The following is a 24,961-nucleotide window of genomic DNA, read 5'->3' as shown; positions in this document are numbered from 1 at the left end:
TTTTATTATATCCCAGAAATCAGCAATCTCAGATCACACTTCCTCTTATTGCCCAAATTGCAATGGCACAGACACCTATTCTAGTTTTTTAACAGCTTTATTGAAGCATAATTGATATACAGAGACTTGAACATATTTAATGTGAATAATGGCATGAGTCTGGGCGTATGCAAAATCCTGTGATACTATCACCACAATCAAGGTGATAGACGTATACATCACCTCCCAAGGTAACATGACCATATATGTAGAAAACCCTAAAAACTTCACAAACACACACACAAAAATGTAGAACTAAGAAATAAATTCAAAAAAGTCAACATACAAATATCAGTGGCATTTCTATACACTTAACAATGAACCATTCCAAAAGAAAATCAAGGAAACAATCTATTTACAAAAGCAACAAAAAGAATAACATAGGAATAAACTTAACCAAAGAAGTGAAAGAGGTACATTAAAAACTTAAAAATATTGATGAAAAAATCAAAGGAAACACAAATAAATGGAAAGATATTCCATGTTCAGGTATTGAAAGACTTAATATTGTTAAACTGTTCATTCTATCTAAAGCAATCTACAGATACAATACATCTCCCCCCTTCCAAAGCCCAGTGGCATTTTTTACAGAAATGGAAAAAACAATCCCAAAATTCACAGGGTACCATAAAAGACCCAGAATAGCAAAATCAATCTTGAGTAAAAAGAACAAAGCTGAAGGCATCACACTTTCTGATTTCAAAATATATTACAAAGGTATAGTAATTAGGCCAGGCGCGGGGGCTCACACCTGTAATCCAGCACTTTGGGAGGCCAAGGCAGGCGGATCATGAGGTCAGGATATCGAGACCATCCTGGCTAACACGGTGAAACCCTGACTCTACTAAAAATACAAAACCAAAAAATAGCCGAGCATGGTGGCGGGCGCCTGTAGTCCCAGCTACTCGGGAGGCTGAGGCAGGAGAATGGCGTGAACCCGGGAGGCGGAGCTTGCAGTGAGCCGAGATCGCGCCACTGCATTCCAGTCTGGGTGACAGAGCAAGACTCCGTTTCAGAAAAATAAATAAATAAATAAATAAATAGATGGTGTTGGGAAAACTGGCTACCCACATGCAGAAGAATGAAATTGGATCCTTATCTCACCCCATATAAAAGAAATCAACTCAAAATGGATTAACGACTTAAACATAAGACGTAAAACTGTAAAACTACTAGAAGAAAACACAGCACTTTTCTGTATTTAAGCTCCATGACATTGTTCTGGGCAATGATTTCTTGCATATGACCCCAAAGCACAGGCAACAAAAGTGAAAATAGATAACTGCATCCAGATTTTTTAACATATTCTTCTCTGCTGCATATCACCTACCTCCAGTCAAAGATCACCTTTCCGTATCCTACTCATTTTTTAATACAGTGTCACTCTAAGAAAGACAAAGATTTTTCATGATGCCCCCCAGTGATTCTAGAATATAACTTTAAAAAATATTTTCCTGGAAGTTTTTACACAACAGAAAGGAGTTGCAATACAAAGCATAAGTTTAACACCTGCTAGATATGTGTTCTCTGAGGAACCCCAAGCCTACCTGATGGGTGTCAGATTCTCTCCCTGCTACAGCTATTTGTCAAACTCTTGAAAGTCCAGCTTTCCTTCCCATGGAAGCAAACTTCCCACGGAATGCTCTCTTCCGTGTTTACCCACAGAAAGGAGAGAAAGGTTCTTTCTCACACAAGTCTAAGGCCTTCCTCTAAGTCACCTTTTCCTGTCATAGAACTCACCCAGCACTTCTCAGGATAAATGATACTGGAGAATATGAGTTTGCTTCAGGGAAATCCTGTACCCACTGTGAAAAATATGGTAACTCTCCGATATCAGTTCTCCCCTTTTGCTACGTAATAGAACCCTCCAAATATTAGGTTGACACAAAGCCAACCAGAGAAAAGGCTGAATTTCCCATCTAGAACTGGTCATTCTTCAATTCAGACCAGCCATAACTGGACACTTTTGCAATTATTCATTAATATTCTTGGTGAAAACCTCAGAGTTTCCATTTTGCCAAAGTTTCCAAAGGAAAAGAGGGCGTTTTTCTAAGCCCTGAGAGCCCCTCAGTGATAGTAAGTTCTCCCTTGGAATTCACCCTGGCATACCTCGGTGCTACCCCAGATCCTGTCCCTCAGGGGCTATGAGATTAGGTTTCATGGCCGAATGTGATGGTTCATGCCTTTAATCCCAACACTTTGGGAGGCCGAGGCAGGAGGATCACTTGAGCCCAGGAGTTTGAGACCAGTCTGGGCAACATCATGAGACCCTGTCTATTTAAAAAATAAAAATTAACCAGGTGTCATGGTATATAACTCCAGTCCCTGCTACTCTGGGGCAGGGGGTGTGGGGGCTGAGGAGGGAGGATTGCTTGAGCCCAGAAGGTTGAGGCTGCAGTGAGCTGTGGTCGTACCACTGCACTCCAGCCTGGGCAACAGAGCAAGACCCTGCCTTTTAAAGAAAAAGAGAAAGGAGGTTGGGCGTGGTGGCTCATGCCTGTAATCCCACCACTTTGGGAAGCTGAGGCAGGTGGATCACCTGAGGTCAGGAGTTCGAGACCAGACTGGACAACATGGTGAAACCCCATTTCTACTAAAAATACATAAATTAGCTGGGTGTGGTGGCAGGCACCTGTAATCCCAGCTACTCAGGAGGCTGAGGCAGGAGAATTGCTTGAACCTGAGAGACGAAGGTTGCAGTGAGCCGAGATTGTGCCACTGCACTCCAGTCTGGGTGACAAAAGCAAAACTCCGTCTCTAAATAAATAAATAAAAATATAAAAAAAGAGAGAGAGTGAGATTAGGATTCACCCTGGCCATCCCAGGTCCTGCCACTCCAGGTCCTGCCACTCAGGGACTGTGTGACTCTAAATTTTTTTTAACTTCTCAGAGCCAATATTAGAACCCAATCTGATCAAATTAGAAACCTATGAACATTCCACTTACTAGCAGTGCATTCATGGAGCACTTCACAGGGAGTCACCAAAGTATCAATCAATAAATAAACTACTACCCTACCCTGAACTATTAGGTTGGTGCAAAGTAATCACAGTTTTTGCATTGTTGGAATTTGCTGTTTGATATTAGAATGCGTTCTTAAATAAATGTGGTTATGTTATACTTTTTTTTTTTTCGAGATGGAGTTTCACTCTTGTTGCCCAGGCTGGAGTGCAATGGTGCGATCTTGGCTCACTGTAACCTCCTCCTCCCGGGTTCAAGCTATTCTCCTGCCTCAGCCTCCCTAGTAGCTGGGATTACAGGCCTGTGCCACCATGACCAACTAATTTTGTATTTTTAGTAGGGACGGGGTTTCTCCATGTTGATCAGGCTGGTCTCTAACTCCTGACCTCAGGTGATGCACCCGCCTCAGCCTCCTAAAGTGCTGGGATTACAGGCGTGAGTCACTGCTCCCGGCCTATACATCATTTTAATAGGCATTTCTCACTTTATGTTTTTTTGCTAATGACTTATTACTTGCTGTTGATTTTATGTTTATTTTAGACTGTGGAAATGATGTCAGACAAAAAGAAAATTCAAGCGATTTTCTTATTCAAGTTCAAAATGGGTCGTAAAGCAGCAGAGACAACTTGCAACATCGACTACGCATCTGGTCCAGGAACTGCTAACGAATGTAAAGTGCAGTTGTGGTTCAAAAAGTTTTGCAAAGAAGAGGAGAACCTCGAAGATGAGGAATGTAGTGGCCGGCCATTGGAAGTTGACAACAACCAATTGAGAGCAATCATTAAAGCTGATCCTCTTACAACTACACAAGAAGTTGCTGAAGAACTCAACCTTGACCATTCTATGGTCGTTTGGCATTTGAAGCAAATTGGAAAGATGAAAAAGCTCGATAAGTGGCTGCCTCATGAGCTGAGCAAAAATCAAATCATCATTTTGAAGTGTCGTCATCTCTTATTCTACGCAACAATGAACCATTTCTCAATTGGATTGGGACGTGGCAACGAAAAGTGGATTTTATATGACAACCGGCGACGAGCAGCTCAGTGGTTGGACGAAGAAGAAGCTGCAAAGCACTTCTCAAAGCCAAATTTGCACCAAAAAAAAAGGTCATGGTCACTGTTTGGCACTGTGATCCACTACAGCTTTCTGAATCCTGGCGAAACCATTACCTCTGATAAGCATGCTCAGAAAATGAGACGGAAATGAGATGCACTGAAAACTGCAATGCCTGCAGCCAGCATTGGTCGACAGACAGGGCCCAATTCTTCACAAGTCCTGACCTCATGTCGCACAACCGACACTTCAAAAGTTGAATGAATTGGGCTACGAAGTTTTGCCTCATCCGCCATATTCACCTGACCTCTCACCAACCGACTACCACTTCTTCCAACTTTTTGCAGGAAAAATGTTTCCACGATCAGCAGGATGCCTGCTTCCAAGGGTTTGTTGAATCCCAAAGCACGGATTTTTACACTACAGGAATAAACAAATTTATTCCTCGTTGGCAAAAATGTGTTGATTGTAATGGTTCCTAATTTGAGTAATCAAGATGTGTTTGAGCCTAGTTATAGTGATTTAAAATTCACAGTCTGAAATTGCAATTACTTTTGCACCAACCTAATATGTATGCAGGTGAATTCTGTCTGCTTTTGCTAAGCAGTGAGGTGATCCCGTGCTTAATGATGTTGCTGCAAGCATGACAGCGGATAGAAGGGAGAAGGGCCAGTGATGAAGATAACTATTAGAGAGGGAATCCCAATTGATTAGAAGACCATCCCTAATTAACTACATCACTTCTAAAGGCCTGATTTCCAGTCCAGAACTACTTTGAAAATGTTGTTTATGAACTCAAATTGTTAGTTGTAAAAATTATAAAATGAAAGACTATTATAAGCATATATAAAATAAGTTAGCCTATAAATAACATAAGATGATGAAGAGAAGAGCACTAAATAAAACCATAAATTAAAAGCTGGGAGCTTGGTAATGTCCAGAAAAAAATATATATTTATTTTAACAAAGCAAAGGCCTTTTGTTAGTACATGAGACCCAGAATGCTGTAAGGAATGTGCTGGGCTCTAGAGGGCAGGGCAGGCACACAGCAGCTGGCACTGCTTGTCCAGACTCCTGCCTGGACAAGTTGAATTAGAAAAATCCAAGCAAGAAACAGTGCCAATACTGGCTTCCCTGCTCTCTACTCATCTGCTTAGAGAGCTGCATACTAGTTTGGCCTGTCCTGCACCCATAGAGGACAATAGGTTATCTACTTCCTTTACCACTAAGTGAGCCAAGGGGCTGAACTGTGTTCCCCTCAAAATTCATATGCTAAAGCCATAACCCACAATGCCACTGTATTTGGAGGTAAAGCTTTTAAAGAGGTAATTAAGGTTAAATGAGGTCATATGAGTAGGATCCTATCCAACATAATTGGTATCTTTAAGAGAAGAGGAAAAGATACCAAGGATATGCATACACAAAGAAAAGGTCATGTTAGGGCACAGCAAGAGGTCAGCCATCTGCAAGCCAAGGAAGGAGGTCTCAGGAGAAACCAAACCTGCCAGCACCTTGATCTTGGACTTCTAGTCTTCAGGACTGAGAGAAAATGAGTATCTGCTGTTTAAGCCACACAGGCTGTGGTATTCTGCGATAGCAGCCCTAGACTAACACAGGCCATAAAAAAGATAATATCCTTTCTTCCTTCTTTCTGAGCTCTGGGTAAATGGAGGTCGGATAAAGCCAGGTGTGATGGCACATGCCTGTATTACCTGCTACTCAGGAGGCTGAGACAGGAGGATTGCTTGAGCCCAGTAGTTCTAGGCTGTAGTACACTGTGATTATATCTGTAAATAGCCATTGCACACCAGCCTGGGCAACATAGTGAGACCCTGTCCCCTCCCCAACCAAAAAAAAAAAAAAAGAAAGGAGGAGGGGGAGGAATGAGGTAGGAACAATAGGAACAATAGATGTTCCTCCCGAGTAGCTGGGATTACAGGCACCCACCACCATGCCTGACTGATTTTTGTATTTTTAGTAGAGATGGGGTTTCACCATGTTGGCCAGGCTGGTCTCAAACACCTGACATCAGGTGATCCACCCGCCTCAGCCTTCCAAAGTGCTGGGATTACAGGCATGAGCCACTGTGCCCAGCCAACAGATGCCTCTTGAAACACCCTGAGCCTCTGCCTTTATTCTAAATTTGTCAGTCACAGGCCCAGGGGAAAGCTGAGCAACTTCAATAGGGTTTTTAACTCAAATCTAAGACAGAAGTTTATATAAAGTTGTAGTCAGACTCGGCTGTGTTAAGAAAGTATATTTCTTCCATTGCTCAGCAAGTATTTATTAGCATCTATTCTGGTCTCTGGGCAAACATTAAGGACTAAGAAATGAATGAACTCTAATCATTTTCATTCTTTAAAAATTGTGCAGCCAAGATAGAGAAATAAATAGGCAAATGACCACATAACAGCAAGACACGTATAGCGAAAGTCATGCTCACTGCTGATAAAAAGAACCTCTAGCTGTGAGGAAGGGGGAGTGGGTGCTGAGGATGTGGAAAAGAGGAAGCGTGGGTAGAGTGAGGCAGACTGGTGTGGAGTGGAGCTGTGGGAGTGGCTTAGAGCTTGCAGGAGTAAGGGAGTGAGGTGAGAGTGGAGGAAGGGCAGAGTGCGTATTCTCAGTTGCCAGAGATTCTAGGCAGCTTCTTTTGATCTTTGAGGATTTAGGCAGGAAAGGGTGAGAAAGGCCTGTCTAACAATCCTGTGCTTCATAATCCCCTGAATCCTTGAAATTATTACTAAAGCTTAATGCTGGGAAAGATCTCTGATTCCCCTGAATCTGATCTGGCAAGCTAATCAATCATTTGTGTTAATTGGGACAGAAAGCAAATATTTCTGTGTGAATATACTCATCTCAAAACATTTTCAAGATAAAATGTTTTACAAACTATGCTTCTGAGTCAATAGGATTCAGCTGTTTCGTTTTAATTTCAGCAACTTAGAGGAAGTTTATCTTCAGAAAAAATCACTATAAGACACTTCCTATAAGCCAGCCCTGTGCCAAATTATTTACATGAATCACCTTCTCTAGTCTTTAAACAGCCCTATTATGAATGGACAATTATCTCAATTTGACAGATGATGAAACTGAGGCTTGAAGAGATTAAGTTACCTGAGATCACACAATATGCCTCCAAAATTCGAAGAGGGCCGAAGCTTGTAATTGTCCAAGAAGAAGCAAATTTTCTATCTCTTTGGACCATAGACTGTGGATCCACTGCAACCTTGCTGAAATGGAAGTCTTTGTTGTTTCATGGGGGTTTTTGCTGAATCTTCTGGCTTGTAGCAAGAAACTACTTTATCTCCACCAGATCTTATCAGCACATTGTAGACCTGTGTGATACTCTGTGTGCTAATAAAATTTTCAAGCTTCCTGTGGGTCCAAATTATGGCAAAAATGTAAGACAAAATGATAATCCCAGCACTTTGGGAGGCCGAGGCGGGTGGATCACAAGGTCAGGAGTTCAAGACCAGCCTGGCCAACATGGTGAGACCCCGTCTCTACTAAAAATACAAAAATTAGCTAAGTGTGGTGGTGCGCGCCTGTAGTCCCAGCTACTCAGGAGGTTGAGGCAGGAGAATCGCTTGAACCTGGGAGGCGGAGGTTGCAGTGAGCTGAGATCATACCACTGCACTCTAGCCTGGGTGACAGAGCTAGACTCCATCTCAAAAAAAAAAAAAGAAAGAGAAACCACACGACTAGTTATCATAGATACTGTTGGCTACTGTTTCCTCTCTGTTGTGTGGTCTGAGCAAAGAAAGGGAATGGGATGCACCGTGCTTTCAGCTCTCTATAGTCTCTTCTGGATTTCAGTGTTTCAGCACAGCCCTAAAAACTAACACATGATCATGCCCCACGTAACAGTCAAATCACCTTGTCTCTAGAGAGACCACGCATCCGTAATGAAGAACCTCTTATAACTGTGGGTTCCACATCTTTACAGCTTAATCACTGATGCTCTCAGCGAACCTGAGAACTGAAAATTGATCCTGCTGAACAAGATCAATAAACAGAGTTTTGATTCAAAGGCAGCCCAATGAGTTAGTAAGTGCTCCATGACAATGCCGAAGAGAATTAAGGAAAAAATAGCCACCTGGAGGAAGATATATAGAAAAGCAGACCAGGTGCGGTAGCATGTGCCTGTAGTCCCAGCTACTCAGGAGGCTGAGGCAGGTAAATCATTTGAACCTGGGAGGTGGAAGTTACAGTGAGCCGAGATCACGCCACTGCAGTCCAGCCTGGGAGACAAAAAGAGACTCTGTCTTTAAAAAAAAAAGAAAAAAAAAGCAGTATTAATAATGCAAATATTTGAGTTACAGGGCATTTTTAAGAGCCAGATACAGTACTGGGAACCTTGAGTATATTATCTCATTTAGTCCTTAAAACAACCCTATAGACGTTATATAAATAATACAACTGAAGTTTAACTTAAGTTGCTGAAGTTCACAGATAAACAGTAGAACCAGGATTGGAACCCATGTCTCATCATATCAGAGCCCCTACGCTTAAGTGCTACGCTTCCTTGACTCTCACTGGCAACAGCTTTGGTGCATGTACCTAATGCCAGTTATATCATAAAGGATCTAAATGGATAAGCTTATTTCATACTCTTAGAAATGGTTTGGAAGAGGCCAGGCTTGGTGGCTCACACCTGTAATCCCAGCACTTTGGGAAGCCAAGGCGGGCAGATCACGAGGTCAGGAGATCGAGACCATCCTGGCTAACATGGTGAAACCCCATCTCTACTAAAAATACAAAAAATTAGCCAGGCATGGTGGCCTGCGCCTGTAATCCCAGCTACTTAGGAAGCTGAGGCAGGAGAATTGCTTGAACCTGGGAAGCGGAGGTTGCAGTGAGCCAAGATCACGCCACTGCACTCCAGCCTGGGTGACAGAGTGAGACTTCGTCTCAAAAAAAAAAAAAAAAAAAAAAAAACGGTTTGGAAGAAGCTATAGAAGTCTTGATATTACTGGTGATCCAGTATAAGGAGGAGTGGTGAATATCCCTATTCTAAAGGATTTCCTAATGCTGAAGGATTTGGACAGCTCCTGCAATTGCCAAATGTAAGCGGCCTGAAAAGTTCACACTTAGATTATTGCCTTTATTTTTGGCTCCCACACTGTAAAAGAAATTAGAATTAGAGCACAGATACAAAAGCTATGATAATGAAAGTCCTAAAAAAAATTCCATTAAGAAACACATACATGTAAGTCAGAAATTCAGTGGGAATACCTTTGCATTTTAAGAGATGAGAAGGAAAGAGTTAACAGTAGTCCTGAAATCAATTCTCTCCCTTTAACAGGGGATATTTCTGGAAGGAAAGAAAAAAAAAAAAAAAACTTGACTCTGACTCTGTCAGATCTCCTTATAACATGCTAATAAGAGACCTCCTGGCAAACATGCTAATGATATTCACTAGCAGAGGGGTCTTTATCTAGCAGAATGCATCTGCGCAGTCCTCAATTGCTTCTGGTAAACAAACTTAGAATCTATGAATTTACAGGGCACGGCTCCTTGAAAAATGTCATGTGTTTGTAATGCTAAGTAATTGCCAGAGAATAAAATGGAGATGTTTCTAGCTAAAATAGCCCCTTTGGGTAGCTGATGGGCACCCATGCATCACAGACATCACTTAGAGATCTTTCATGTTAAACCTATCCCATGGCTTATTCTCATGAGGCAAGAAAGGACCTGGAAAGTGGTGTGGACATCCCAGACTTTTGCATTTTTACCTGCTTCATAATTACATGTATCCTTGAAATTATTACTAAAGCTTAATGCTAGGAAAGATCTCTGATTCCCCTGATTCTGATTTGGCAAGCCAATCAATCTTTTGTATTAATCAGGAAAGAAAGCAAATATTTCTATATGAATATACTCATCTCAAAACTTTTCAAAAAAGATGTTTTCCATACATAGAAATAGCTTAATTAACTTTTTCTGATTATGAGGTTACATATAGTCATTTTGAACACTCAGACAAAACAGAAAACTTTATGGAAGATAAAATAAGAATCACAAAATCTTTCCCAAAGAGAAAGACCACTAAATTTTTGTATATATCCTTCCAGAGAATACACAAATTATATGTATATATATTTTACATGTATACATATATAACAAAGACTAGCTTATACTACCCACACTTTCCTGTCATTTTTCTTTTCTACCTAAGATATCACTGACAGTCTTTTATGTAATAAGGATAGTCCTCAATTATCATCATTGTTTAAATGGAATTCTAATGTGTTAAGTGCCATAAATTAGCAGATTCTCTATTGATAGACATTTAGCTTTTCACTTTCTCACTATGAGTAATGCTAAGAAGGCAATATAGTTCTTGCACCTTCATGAACATATTCTTTTATGCTATGTGCATTATTTTGGGTCAAAGAGCAAGCAGAGTTTCATTTAATTTTGTTTTAGACATGGGCTATATATTGACAAATTGCCCTCCCAGGAACAGTACACAGTTTTTCTTATGTTGTCTCACCCATGCCAGCAGTAGCTAGAAAATGCATTTCCAAAGACTGGTGCAAATTTTCTGTGCATTCTGTGAGTGCTCAGTCAATTTAAGCAGTAACCACTTAGAGTAACAAAATCTATTCACCCTAATAGCAGAGATTTCTACTTCATCCCTGGCTCACTGCCCAACTTTTGATCTCATCTAAGGCCAATAAATGTTGTAGCTCCAGACAAGTGACACAGGTAGCTCTGTCCCCATCCAATCTACCCAGCTACATTCTCTTAAGGCACGTTCTGATCCTTCAAGCATGAAGTTCTTGCCTCTGGCTTTTGTTTCTCTCTTGTTTCTGGCTTCAGTGACCTTGAGTATCCTGGAATCTTCCATATTGAGAAAGAAATGATAGAGGGGAGAGGACATGGAAAAAAGAATTAAATATATCTATTTTTAAAAAGAAAGACAATTTTAGAATGGACATGTCTAGAAGGAGGAGGAAACAGAGGAGGGGGACAGGTATAAAAACTGGACTTCTCTGAATATACTCTGCTTTGAAGGTTTGACTTCGGAATCATCTATATATTTTATCTAATGCAAGAATATCGAAACTTAAATGGCAATCCCAAAAATCTAAAAGGAATAGAAATCAAATTAGCCTCTGTAATAAATGGGTTGTATAACCACACAAAGGACTATTTGAAATGACTTTCAAAGAGTAATTTGAGAATACTTCCTTATTGGAATATAACCTAAAAACAGAAGAATTGCAAAGTGTTTTCAATGTTTCCAGTAATCATATTGAGACTTTAACACATATATTGTGGGATAAAGGAAATGAATGTTGGTGTCACTGACAGAGATAAGAAATAAAAGTTCAGATAAAAATTCTGTAAATCCTAAATTTGAATTGGAATCTTATATTTTATTTTTAAAATAACTTTTTCTACCCCCGTCCACTGAAAAGCCCTAGAAATATTGGCCAACCTAGTAGAAATGATTTCCCTCTCACCCGGGATATTATCTCTAAATATAATTTCCCAAAGTCTTATTGAAGAAATTGCTGTTTCTGAGCTTGAAGCAACTATACAAATGTACCTGGAAGATTTTACCATATTGGAAAAAAGCAACTTGACAAAGACTACTGAAGTCATGTCAAAAAAACAAAGAAGTCAACTTGAAGAGGCTTTCTCTTGGCAAAGATGGAAAAATGTGAACCTTGATAAAAAATAATTGCATGCATTATTCACAGTAACCAAGATATGTAATCAACCTAGGTGTCTATGGATGGATAAATATATAAAGAAAATGTGATATACACAATGAAATATTATTCAGCCTTTAAAAAGAAAGAAATCCTGCCATTTGTGACAACACGGATGACCCTGGAGGACATTATGCTAAGTGAAATAAACCAGACACAGGCAGGCAAATATTGAATGATCTCACCTATGTGTGGAATCTTAAAATGTCAAACTCATGGACACAGAGAGTAGGACGGTGGTTACCAAGGGAGTTGAGGGAAATGAAGAAGTACTAGTCAAAGGGTACAAAGTTTCCGTTATGCAGGGTGAATAAGTTCAGGAGTTTAATACATAGCATGGTGACTACAGTTAATAATACTGTGTTGTATACTTGAAATTTGCTAAGAGTAGATCTTAAATATTCTTACCACACAAAAAAAATGGTGACTATGAGAGATGATGAATATGTTAATTAGCTTGATAGTGGTAATCATGTCACAATGTATATGTCTATCAAAACATCACATTGTACATCTTAAATATGTACAATTATTATTTGTCAATTATACCTCAATAAAGCTGGAAACATAAAAATAAAATAACTACAATTAATTGAAACATATCAAACACATCCAAAACTGATAAAGAAAGGTAAAGAATTTGGCCTGGCACAGTAGCTCACACCTGCAGTCTCAGAAGTTTGGGATGCCAAGGCAGGCGGATCACCTGAGGTCAGGAGTTTGAGACCAGCCTGGCCAATACAGCAAAACCCCATCTCTACTAAAAATACAAAAATTAGCTAAGCATGGTAGCGGGCGTCTGTAGTTCCAGCTACTACTCAGGAGGCTGAGATAGAGAATCACTTGAACCCAGAGGTGGAGGTTGCAGTGAGCCGAGATCACACCACTGTACTCCAGTCTGGGTGACAAAGTGAGACTCTTGTCTCAAAAAAAAAAAAAAAAGAAAGAAAAGTGAAGAATTTATCCTGGCTTTTCTGTAAAAACTGCACCTCAGAAGAACCAAATTATTGATAAGGAATTTTACTCTTTAGAAATATTTCCAGCTAATAAATGAAGGAATAATAGCATTGAGACAAATCGCCATTTTGTAATCTCAGGTGAATTTACGGATCTAGACAATGATCATTAATAGCTGAGAAAATCACAACAAAAGGAACAATTAGACATTTGTGCCTCCTGATAGAAGTATACAATATCACCTTCAAAGCTGTTTTGCCAAAAAAGAAAAAAAAATCAAACCCAAATCTAATCAAGGCTCCCACTCTAACTCCCAAGCTCTAGGATATACCAAGGACAAAGGAAGATCATGAAATACCACCATGGGGATTCAATCAGCAAATTCTGAAATGCAACATTATCCTTCACCCTGCTTGGCCTAAAAGTACAAAATAACACGAGGAAAAATTAGTTTCCAGAGCCAGTGATATTTTGAAAAATCATCAGAAAAGTGTGAATCAAGGATAGAATTTCTAGAAAGTTCCTTCCCCTAAAGCCTTCACACTTGCCTCAGTGTATATGTGTGGCTATACCTCTGCTTGTCCCACTGACAGGCCGCCAGTCATTAAATTCAAGCTCCAAGAGACAAACTCTTGAAAAAAAGGCAGCCTAGGAGAAAGCAACATGATTTTTCACGTATTTTAACTTGGTTTTTCTCATAAAATGGTTTCTGAATGTTTCTTGGCTTTCAATGGGCAATAAATAACTTTTAGGGAAATAGATGTGAGTCAATCTGAGGAAGTGTTTGAGATGAAGAGAAGGCTTTACTGTCTATGAGGATAGAATTGTTCCAGGAAAAGGTCACCTGTGTTGACTGCCTTTATGAGGTGACATTTAAATAAAAGTACTCGTTCAGTTTTCATTGAAAAACATTAAAAGACATCTCCAAAAATTTTTTTGGGAATGTGAGAAACTCTGCTGCACAAATGATCATGTTTTGTCAAATAAGATGAAATGAAAAAAAACACACACAAAAATGAAAAAACAGATAGAGGGGTAACAAAAATTAAGAAACTCAGAAGACACATCTACCAATTACAATGTATGGATCATATCTGAATGCTGATTCTAAAAATTTGAAAAAATATACATTTGAGAAAATGAATGCTGACTTCATATTTTATAATATGAAGTCATATTATAAAATATAATAAGAATGAAATATTAATAATTTATCAGGTATGATAATGGTTTTAAGGATGTGTTTTTTGTTTGTTTGTTTTTTGAGACAGAGTCTCATTCTGTTGCCCAGGCCAGACTGCAGTGGCACGGTCTCGGCTCACTGCAACCTCTGCCTCTCGGGTTCAAGCAATTCTCATGCCTCAGCCTCTCGAGCAGCTGGGATTACAGGCATGCACCACCATACCTGGCTGATTTTTGTATTTTTTTATTATTAGAGATGGGCTTTTGCCATGTTGGCCAGGCTGGTCTAGAACTTCTGGCCTCAATTGATCCACCTGCCTCGGCCTCCCAAAGTGCTAGGATTATAGGCATGAGCCACCATGCCCAGCTTAAGAATGTGTTTTTTAACTGTATATATTTAAGGTGTACAACATGATGTGTATATATAGATATATATATAGAGAGAGAAATAATTTCTATGGTTATGCAAATTAACATATCCATCATCTCACAGCTATAATTTTTGTGTATGTGTGGCAAGAGCACCTAAAATCTACTCTTACCAAAAATCCTGAATACAATACGATATTATTAACTATTGTACATTAGACCTCTAGACTTGTTTCTCTTACATATCTGCAACTTTGTGTCCTTTGACCTACATTTCCCCATTTCCTACCCCTCCACCACACCCCAGTAATAACCACTTTATTCTCTATCTCTGCATTCAACTTTGTTTTTTCTAGTTTTTAAATTTGGCATATAAGTGAGATCATGCAGAATTTCTCTTTCTGTGTCTGGTTTATTTCACTTAGTACAATGTCCTCCAGATTCACTCACATTGCCCCATATGGCAGAATCTCCTTCTTTTTTAAGGCTGAAAAATATTCCATTGTATATATACCATAGTTTCTTTGTCCATTTATCCTTCAATGAATACTTCAGTTGTTTCCTTCCATGAATACTTCAGTTGTTTCCACACCTCGGCTATTGTGAATAATGCTACAATGAACATAGGAGTACAGATATTTTATGAGGTGATGATTTCATTTCCTCTAGGTATATACCCAGAAGAGGAATTTCTGGGTCATATGGTAGTTCTATTTTTAACTTATTTAGGAACCTTCATACTGCTTTCCATAATGGCTCCACTAATCTACATTCCCACCAAAAGAGTATACAGGTTCCTTAAGGGTATATTTTTCAAAAGGGTCACCGAGAGATACCTATTAAAATATATACAAGAGAAATCTTATAATATCAGGGATTTGCTTCAAAGGAGGGGAAATCCAAGAAGGGGAAAGTAAATTGGGTTATATAAGAAACAAGGTTGGCCATGAGTTAATGTTGAATTTGGATGATGAATACATGGGGGCTCATTACGTTATTGCTTGACTTTTACACACATTTAAATTGTTCAATAGTATGTATTAGTCCATTCTCACACTATATAAAGACATACCTGAAATTGGGTACTTTATAAAGGAAGGAGGTTTAATTGTCTCACAGTTCTGCAGGGCCGTAGAGGCCTCAGGAAACTTACAACCATGGTGGAAGGGGAAGCAAACACATCCTTCTTCACATGGTGGCAGCAAGGAAAAATGCAGCACAAAAGGGGGAAAAGCCCCCTATAAAACCATCAGATCTTGTGAGAACTCACACACTATCACGGGAACAGGATGGGGAAACCGCTCCATGATTCAATTATCTCCACCTGGTCCCTCCCACAAAACATGGGGATTATGGGAACTACAATTCAAGATGAGATTTCAGTGGTGACACAGCAAAATCATATCAAGTAATAAGCTGAAAATACCCTTTATATAAATAATGATAACACTGCATGGAAATAAAGAAAAATCTTTAGGATGCAGCCTAACTGGTATTTACGATTTTTTAAACCCTGGATTAAATGCATCTTTTTATAAATGGAAATAATTAATGAAGAACTGAGATGAAATCAAAATAGCAAACCATGCACACACACACACAAATTCTGTTTAGAGAAATAAAACAATATGTCAGAAACGCTGAAGAATTCATGTACATCAGTTAGTTCCTGCCATGTAACAAACCACACCAAAATTTAGTAGCTTAAAGCAAAATCATTTATGTATGTCATAATTCTATGAGTCACAAATTGATGCTGGGCTCAGCTGAGAGGTTCTTCTCTTCACTTTTGGGCTCACGCATGTGAGGATTAATGGGAGCTGGCAGGTCTAGGGTGGACTCCACTGGAATAGTCTGTCTCTGTTCCAAAAGGCTAGCTGAAGCTTATTTTCCTGGCAAGAGAGCAGAGTTCTGAGAGAGCATGAGTATGCACGGCCTCTTGAGGCCCAAGCCTAGGTTCAGAACAGGAATCTCTTCTGATATACTCTATTGGCCAAAGTTAGTCCCAAGTCCAGATCCAGGCTTGCTCAAAACAGTGACTCATCTCTTTGGCCCCAATCTCCATAGTTCTGGTAAAAAAAAAAAAAAGAAAAGAAAAGAAAAAGAAAGAAAGAAGAAATAAAGAAAGGAAGGAAGGAAGGAAGACTGAGATAACACTGGGTTTTTCCAATGATAAAACCTAGAATTAAGAAGAGCTAAAATTAGTAAGTTTTCAAAAATACAAAACACGTAAAATGTAAAACTGCTGAAAAGATAAGAAGAAATGAATAAATCTATAATTAAGACAGAAATCTTTAATAGGCCATAGGCCTCAGGAGTCCTCAACGTAAACAAAAAATGCACAAGCATACTTATTTTAAAGGATTAAAAAGGTATTTCTAAAATCTTGATTTAATACACATGTAGAACTATTAACTAACAAAATAGATACATACAATTTTAAAGAACAGCTAAAAAATGGCTAAAAATTGATTATTATAATACATGTATATTTCAAATATTCCAAAAGAAATCAATCCACTCATATAAACTAACCATAATATAACAACATTAGAACTTCCAAAAAAGTATGTGTATATGAGGTGGGGTTTTTTTAACCTTCTAAATAATTGTGGGTTAAAAAAACATAAAAACTACAAAATTTTGGAAATGAATCAAAATGAGAGCTCTACATATAAAATCTTCATGAAAATGGTTAAAGTGGAAATTAGATGAAAGATTTAAAGGCATTTACTAGAAAACAAGTAAACAAGTACTAGAAAAAATTTACATTTTTAAATTAAAAGCTAATTAAACTCAAAGTTAAATTTAGTTAATCAAACTCAAAAAGCTAATAGACTTGAACTTGCTCAGCAGCCTTACCTAAGATTCATCTATTTTACTGATCTTTTCAAAGAAATAAGTTTTGTTTTTATTGATCAATGCCTCCATATTTTTGAAATTTTTATAATTTTCATTTATTACATTGACAAATTTTTTTAATTATTAATGTGGCGCTGGCAATACACTTGTGAAGCATTTAGTTATTTATCTTTAAAATATATTAGTCCTTGGCAGAGGGCAGTGGCTCACGCCTGTAATCTCAGCACTTTGGGAGGCTGAGGTGGACAAGGTCAAGAGATCGAGACCATCCTGGCCAACATGGCGAAACCCCGCCTCTACTAAAAATACAAAAAATAGCTGGGCATGGTAGCGCACGCCTATAAGCCCAGCTACTCAGGAGGCTGAAGCAGGAGAATCGCTTGAACCTGGGAGGCAGAGGTTGTAGTGAGCTGAGATCGGGCCACTGCACTCCAGCCTGGATGACAGAGCAAGACCCCATCTCAAAAAAAAAAAAAAAAAAAAATTAATCCATGTGCACAAAGAGGCATAATCAGAAATAATTATTTCCAATTTTGGCCGGGTGTGGTGGCTCATGCCTGCAATCCCAGCAATTTGGGAGGCCGAGGTGGGTGGATCACCTGAGGTCAGGAGTTCGAGACCAGCCTGGCCAACATGGTGAAACCCCATCTCTACTAAAAATACCAAAACTAGCCTGGAGTGGTGGTAGGCGCCTGTAATCCCAGCTACTCATGGGGCTGAGGCAGGAGAATTGCTTGAACCCGGGAGGTGGAGGTTGCAATGAGCTGAGATGGTGCCATGACGCTCCAGCCTGGGGGACAAGAGCGAGATGTCATCTCAAAAAAAAAAAAAAATTATTTTTATTTTGTTTTTTAAAAGAAAAAATGGGCCAGGTGTGGTGGCTCACGCCTGTAATCCCAGCACTTTGGGAAGTCAAGGCGGGTGGATTACCTGAGGTCAGGAGTTCAAGACCAGCCTGGCCAACACGGTGAAACCCCGCCTCTACTAAAAATACAAAAATTAGCCAGAAGTGGTGGCACGTGCCTGTAATCCTAGCTACTCAGAAGGCTGAAGGAGGAGAATCGCTTGAACCTGGGAGGCAGAGGTTGCAGTGAGACGAGATTATGCCATTGCACTCCAGCCTGGGTAACAGAGCAAGACTCCATCTCAAAAAAAAAAAAAAGGAAAAATTAGAAAAATAAAGTACATGCAGTTTATTTGACAGAGGGATATTTAACTGAACCACACTACATCCATATATGTGAAGTTATGGAGCAATAGAAAAGAATAATGGACATTTATATTTTTAGATATAAAAAGAGCTGTTGAACCTATCATTGAAATTTTAAAAGAAAGCTGAAGAACAAGTACAGTGTAATAAATTGTTTTTTGCAATTTAATTATAGAGTAAATGTGATCTTTTTTTGGTATATAGTTCTATAGATTTTAATAAATATTTGGATTCATGTAACCACCACCACAAATGGGACACACAACAGTTTCATCACCCTAAGAAAAAGTTACCTGATGCTAACCCCTCTGTAGTCAAACCTTCACCCCACCATAATCCCTGGCAACCACTGATCTATTTTCCATCACTATAATTTTGCCTTTTCCAAGAATGTGACATAAATGGAATCATCTAGTATTTAACATTTTGAGACCAGCTTCTCTCAGCATGTGATATGGTATGTACCTGTGTCCCCACCTAAATCTCATGTTGAATTGTAATCCCCAGTGTTGGAGGTAGAGCCTAGTGAGAGGCGGTTGGATCATGGGGACAGATTTCTCATGAATGGTTCAATACCATCCCTTTGGTACTGTCCTAAGGATAGTGAGTGAGTTCTGCAGAGATCTGGTTTAAGCGTGGAGCACCTCCCCACTCTCTTGCTCCTGCTCTGGCTATGCCATGTGCCTGCTCACCCTTAGCCTTCTGCCATGATTCTAAGTTTCCTGAAGCCTCCCCAGAAGCCGAGCAGATGCCAGCATCATGCTTCCTATACAGCCTGCTGAACAGTGAGCCAATTAAACCTCTTTTTTTTTTAACAAATGACCCAGTCCCAGGTATATCTCTATAACAATGTGAGAACGACCTAATAACAGCATGTCTTTGAGATTCATCCAAGTTTCTACCAGTACCAATAACTCATTCCTTTTTACTGCTGAGTATGATTGTATTCTATGGATGTGGTACATTTGTTTATCCATTCATTCATTGAAGGGCATTTGGGTTGTTTCCAGCTTTTGGCTTTCACAAATAAAGTTTCTATGATGGCCAGGCATGGTGGCTCACGCCTCTAATCCCAACACTTTGGGAGGCCGAGGTGGGCGTATCACTTGAGGTCAAGAGTTCGGGACCAGCCTGGCCAACATAGTGAAACCCTGACTCTACTAAAAATACAGAAATTACCTGGGCATGGTGGCAGGCACCTGTAATCCCAGCTACTCGGGAGGCTGAGACAGGAGAATCACTTGAACTCGGGAGGTGGAGGTTGCAGTGAGCCAAGATTACACCACTGCACTCCAGCCTAGGCAATAGAGAGAGACTCTGTCTCAAAAACAAATAAATAAATAAAAATAAAGTTGATATGAGCAGTTTTTACAGATGTCTGTGTGACCATAAGTTTTTGTTTCACTAGGGTAAATACCAGGTTTAGGATTGCTAGGTCCTGAGGTACATGTACGTTTACCCTTCAAATAAACTGACAAACCATTTTCTAGAGTGACTGCAATTTCCAGTTGTTCTACCACCTCATCAGCAATTGGTGTTGTCAGAAATTTTTTATTTTCGTAATTCTTATCAATGTGCACAATTGTTTTTAAAATTCACAGAATTAAAGTAAAATACATTGTGCACTATTTGTGTAATTAAAGCAAAACACAAACACATAAATGGAAGATAAAAATAAGAAACTAATTCAAGAAACTAAAGAAAGAAAAACAAAATTAACTTTTTAAAATTAGAATAAAGGCATATATATGTAATAGGGATAGTTTGAAACACTCCCAAACATCTGCTCAGAGCCAACAATCAGATAGTCTGAGGGCAGATAGAAATTAAATATGAGACTTAACTCTCTCCATTACAAATAAGGAAAGAGACTTACCCAACACCCTCCCCCCCTCCCCGCCCTTCTCTTTCTCTGTCTCTTTAAAATGTATGTAAATCTTTTTAAAATGTAAATAGGCCTCTAGCCAGTTTTACAACCCAGGAATATCTTTCTCAAATACCTAGGAGCCATCTCTTTGAAATGTAAGCATCCATAAAGATAGTGCTCCTATCTCTGAATTTATATGAGTGGGTAGGTCTCTAACTTTGGCAAGTTCCTTGCTCCAAGTTACAAAGCCCCCTCCTGTCACAAGGATATGAGAATTTTGTTTTTCCTTTGGTTAAAGCCAACTAGCGAACACAGATGGCCACTCCAATTATCAGGTGAATCTAGGATGAACTATGTGTATGTCAAATGGTACTTCTAAGTTCTCCTATTTGAGAACCAGTTATTGTTTGTCTTGAGAGCATATCTGTAATGGGTTTTATCTTCTTCAGGTTATAAACAAGCAGGATTTCTTTCTGTCTTTGCAAACTCTTTGTGAATTGCCTGTGATGTGCCTCACATTCTGGTTCAATGCTTATTCAATGGCAATTGTTTTCTTTCTCTTCTACCTTTGTGGAGAGGTTTTCTACGTTGAGAGAAGATTTTATTTTTAATTATATTTCCCCCACAATAGCAAACACATCCCCAACCACACACACACACACACACACACACACACACACGCACACACACACACACACACACGCAACAGGTAATTAGACAGGCCTGAGCAGGGCAGGAGAGGGTTCTTCCCCCACCCACTACGAATGTCCGTGATGGTTCCAAAATTATCACATTGCCTCTCTAAAAGTGATAAATTGGGCAGCGCAGTGGCTCATGCCTGTAATCCCAGCACTTTGGGAGGCCGAGGTGGACAGATCCCTTGAGGTCTGGAGTTCAAAACCAGCCTGGCCAACATGGTGAAACCCCATCTCTACTAAAAATACAAAAAGTAGCTGAGCATGGTAGTGGACACCTGTAATCCCAGCTACTCAGGAGGCTGAGGCAGGAGAATCTCTTGAACCCAGAAGGTTGAGGTTTCAGCGAGCCAAGATTGCCCCACTGCACTCCAGCCTGGGCAACAGAGTGAGACTCCATCTCAAAATAAATAAATAAATAAAATAAGTGAGAATATATGGTACTTATCTTTCTGTGTCTGACTTGCTTCACTTAAGATAATGGCCTCCAGTTCTATCCATGTTGCTGCAAAAGACATGATTTCATTCTTTTTGTGGAGGGATCGTATTCCATTGTCTATATAGACCATAATTTATTTATCCAATCATCTGTTGATGGACACTCAGTTGATTCCATACCTTTGCCATCATGAATAATGTTGTAATAAACATACAAGTGCAGGTATCTTTTGATGTGATTATTTCTTTTCCTTTGGGTAGATACCTAGTAGTGGGATTGCTGGATCAAAATGGCAGGTGCCTGTAATCCCAGCTACTCCAGAGGCTGAGGCAGGGGAATCACTTGAAACTGGGAGGTGGAGGTTTCAGTGAGCCAAGATCGCGCCACTGCACTCCAGCCTGGGTGACAGAGCAAGACTCTGTCTCAAAAAAAAAAAAAAAAAAAAAAAAAAAAAAAAAAAAAAAGCTGGGTGATTACCCTTATATGCATTTCCTGGATGAGCCATTTGTTAAATTAATTTTTGTTGGAAATTTCCCTGCAGAGCTGTTGCACATTGTGGGGGGTTAACCCCCAGACACTCCCACGAGGCCCCAGTCACCCGGGGGTGCCTTTGGCTGGGAGGAGCAAGTGCCCTTTCTCCTAGGAGCTGAAAAACTCAGTCTCTTGTTTATCTATGAAAACAACAGTTCAGTTTCTCACATAAATGTGCACAGATAAACCGAATTTAAACAGATTTTAGGAGAAAAAGCAATTGAGAATTCCTCTTAGAATGCATCTCCCAACTAGAATTAGGATCCTTAAACAACAACTTCTTAGGAGAAAACCAGCTCAGAATAAATCAAGGACCGTCAGCCAAAGGGAGGTCTGGGGCTCAGGAAGACTTACCAGTTCCACCAGAGGAGAAGCTCCAAGCTTCAATGGGCCCCTGCTGGTACCTTAGCTCTGGTTTTAGGCAACTCCTTTTGGGTCCTGAGTCTTCTCTGAGGCCTCACGTGTTTGGGCACCAAATTATTGTTGACGAAAAGAGCCAAACTCTGTAAAATATTTTAAGAGATTTATTCTGAGCCAAATATGAGTGACCATGGCCCGTGACACAGCCCTCAGGAGGTCCTGAGAACATGTGCCCAAGGCGGTCAGGGTGCAGCTTGGTTTTGTGTATTTTAGGAAGGCATGAAACATCAATCAAATACATTTAAGAAATACACTGGTTACTTGGAAGTCCCCACGGGGCAGGAGGCAGGGACTTCCAAGCTACAGGTAAATTTAAATATTTTCTGGTTTACAATTGGTGGAGTTTATCTGAAGACCTGGGATCAATGGAAAGGAATGTTTGGGTTAACACAAAGGATTGTGGAGACCAAGTTTTATTGTGAAGAGAAATCTCTCAGATAGCAGACTTCAGAGAGAGAGCAGATTGTAAAATGTTTCTTATCAGACCTAAAAGGGTACCTGGCTCTTAGTTGATTATCTCCTGGATCTGGAAAGGAAGGGGAAAAAAAAAAAAAGGCAGCGGGGTGGGGGGGTTGGTGAGGGGAGGTGGAGGGGGGAAGCGAGGAAGCGATTCTCTATAGAATGTGGATTTTTTTCCACAAAAGATTTTGTAGGGCAATTTCAAAGTATGGCAAGGCAATATATTTTGTGATAAAACATTGTAATTTTTTTTCTTTTCTTTTTTTTTTTTTTTGAGAGAGAGTCTCGTTCTGTCCCCCAGGCTGGAGTGCGGTGGCACCATCTCGGCTCACTGCAACCTTTGCCTCCCAGGTTCACGCCATTCTCCTGCCTCAGCCTCCTAAGTAGCTGGGACTACAGGCGCCCGCCACCATGCCCGGCTAATTTTTTGTATTTTTACTAGAGATGGGGATTTACTGTGTTAGCCAGGATGGTCTCGATCTCCTGACCTTGTGGTCCGCCTGCCTCAGCCTCCGAAAGTGCTGGGATTACAAGCGTGAGCCACCACGCCCAGCCAAAACATTGTGATTTTCTTCCTTGTTAAGCCAGAGTCAGATTGAAAAGTAAGTCACAATATACAGGGTCAAATAAAACCCATCTGGTAAGAATTTATGGTTTGTAGGGCATAACTCCCTAGACCCCTTAGGTTGGAATTTGGGCAAGATAAAAAAATCAGAGTTTAGTCCTCAATTCCTTAAGATAAATCTCTTTCTCTCTATCTCTCTATCTCATATCTCCATCCTATCATCTGGAAAACTCTGACTAATGCGAGAAATTAAAGAGACAAAACACAGAATACAATCTCTTAAACAACAAAATACTATTCAGCCATAAAAAACGAATGAAATCCTGTCATTCATGGCAACATGGATGAGCTAGAGCAGTGGTCCCCAACCTTTTTGGCACCAGGCACTGGTATAGTGGAAGATAATTTTTCCATGGTTGGAAGGGGGTGGGAGGATGGTTTTGGGATGAAACTGTTCCATCTCAGGCCATCAAGCAGTACTTAGATTCTCATAAGGAGCGTGCAACCTAGATCCCTCGTATGCACAGTTCATAATAGGGTTTGTGCTCCTATGAGAATCTAATGCTTCTGCACATCTGACAGCAGATGAAGCTCCGGGGTAATGCTCACCTGCCACTCACCTCCTGCTGTGCTCCCAGTTCCTAACAGGCCATGGCCCCATACCAATCTACAGCCCAGGGGTCGGGGACCCCTGGCCTACAGGACATTATGTTAAGTGAAATAAGTCAGGCACAGAAACATAAATGCTGCACATTCTCACTTATATGTGGGAACTAAAAAAGTTGAGCTTACAGGATGGGCGCGGTGGCTCACGCCTGTAATCCCAGCACTTTGGGAGGCCAAGGCGGGTGGATCACCTGAGGCCAAGAGTTTGAGACCAGCCTGGCCAACATGGTGAAATTCCATCTCTACTAAAAATACAAAAATTAGCTGGGTGTGGTGGCAGGTGCCTGTAATCGCAACTGCTCAGAAGGCTGAGGCAGGGGAATCACTGGAACCTGGGAGACAGAGTTGCAGTGAACCAAGATTGCACCACTGCACTCCAGCCTGGGAGACAGGGCGAGACTCCGTCTCAAAAAAAAAAAAAAAAAGTTGAGCTTACAGAAGTAGAGAGTAAAATAATGTAGCAGGTAGAAGGAGATACAGAGAGGTTGGTTTTAACAAATACAAAATCACAGCTAGATGGGAGGAATAAGTTCTAGGGTTCCATAGCTCTGTAGGGTGACTGTAGCCAACAATCACTTATTGCATATTTTCAAATAGCTAGAAGAGAGGATTTTGAATGTTCTCACACAAAGAAATGAGAAATGTTTGAGATACCCTGATTTGATCATTACACATTGTGCACATGTATTGAAATATCACTCTGTATCCCATAAATATGTATAATTATTATGTCAATTAAAAATAAAATTTTAATTAAAAAATACATTTTAAAAATCAATACAATATCTGACCTGACACTGCAATCTCAACTCAAGGAGGAAATGAATGCTATAAAAGGCATTATTAGGTCAATTGGCAAATTGGAATACAGATATATATATATATATCTATATATATATATATATGGATAGATGATAGACTAGATAAAAATGGGGTCCATTTAAATTTATGGAGTTAGTAAC

At 39.8% G+C, this 24,961-nt stretch overlaps 2 protein-coding genes across 20 annotated transcripts in view; both read right to left on the bottom strand.

Moving 5' to 3' along the window:
* Positions 1-7,273, bottom strand: part of DEFB128 (defensin beta 128) — a 50,541-nt gene extending 43,268 nt beyond the window's left edge. Inside the window, exon 1 of the mRNA XM_054541755.1 lies at positions 7,168-7,273. Coding sequence (XP_054397730.1) covers positions 7,168-7,258 — 91 coding nt within the window. The 5' untranslated portion in view covers positions 7,259-7,273. The remainder of the gene's footprint in view (positions 1-7,167) is intronic.
* The window catches only part of C21H20orf96 (chromosome 21 C20orf96 homolog), a 120,622-nt gene that overhangs the window by 20,969 nt on the left and 74,692 nt on the right, over positions 1-24,961 (bottom strand). For 3 of the 19 annotated variants that reach the window (XM_054541745.2, XM_054541746.2, XM_054541748.2), the window contains exon 12: positions 15,999-16,196. The exons of 1 other annotated variant lie outside the window; for it this stretch is intronic. In XM_054541745.2, the coding sequence (XP_054397720.1) occupies positions 16,115-16,196 (82 nt within the window). In that variant the 3' untranslated portion in view covers positions 15,999-16,114. Of the gene's footprint in view, positions 1-10,847; positions 10,900-15,891; positions 16,465-19,536; positions 21,425-22,243; positions 22,393-24,961 lie in introns of those variants that run through there. 15 more of the 19 variants (XR_008516908.2, XR_008516905.2, XM_054541744.2 and 12 more) reach the window with 12 other exon arrangements.

Source organism: Pongo abelii, chromosome 21 (assembly GCF_028885655.2).
Source record: "Pongo abelii isolate AG06213 chromosome 21, NHGRI_mPonAbe1-v2.0_pri, whole genome shotgun sequence".
In the NCBI taxonomy this organism is placed as follows: domain Eukaryota; kingdom Metazoa; phylum Chordata; class Mammalia; order Primates; family Hominidae; genus Pongo; species Pongo abelii.
Note: the sequence above shows the minus strand (reverse complement) of the source record. Positions and strands in the feature narration are given on the sequence as shown.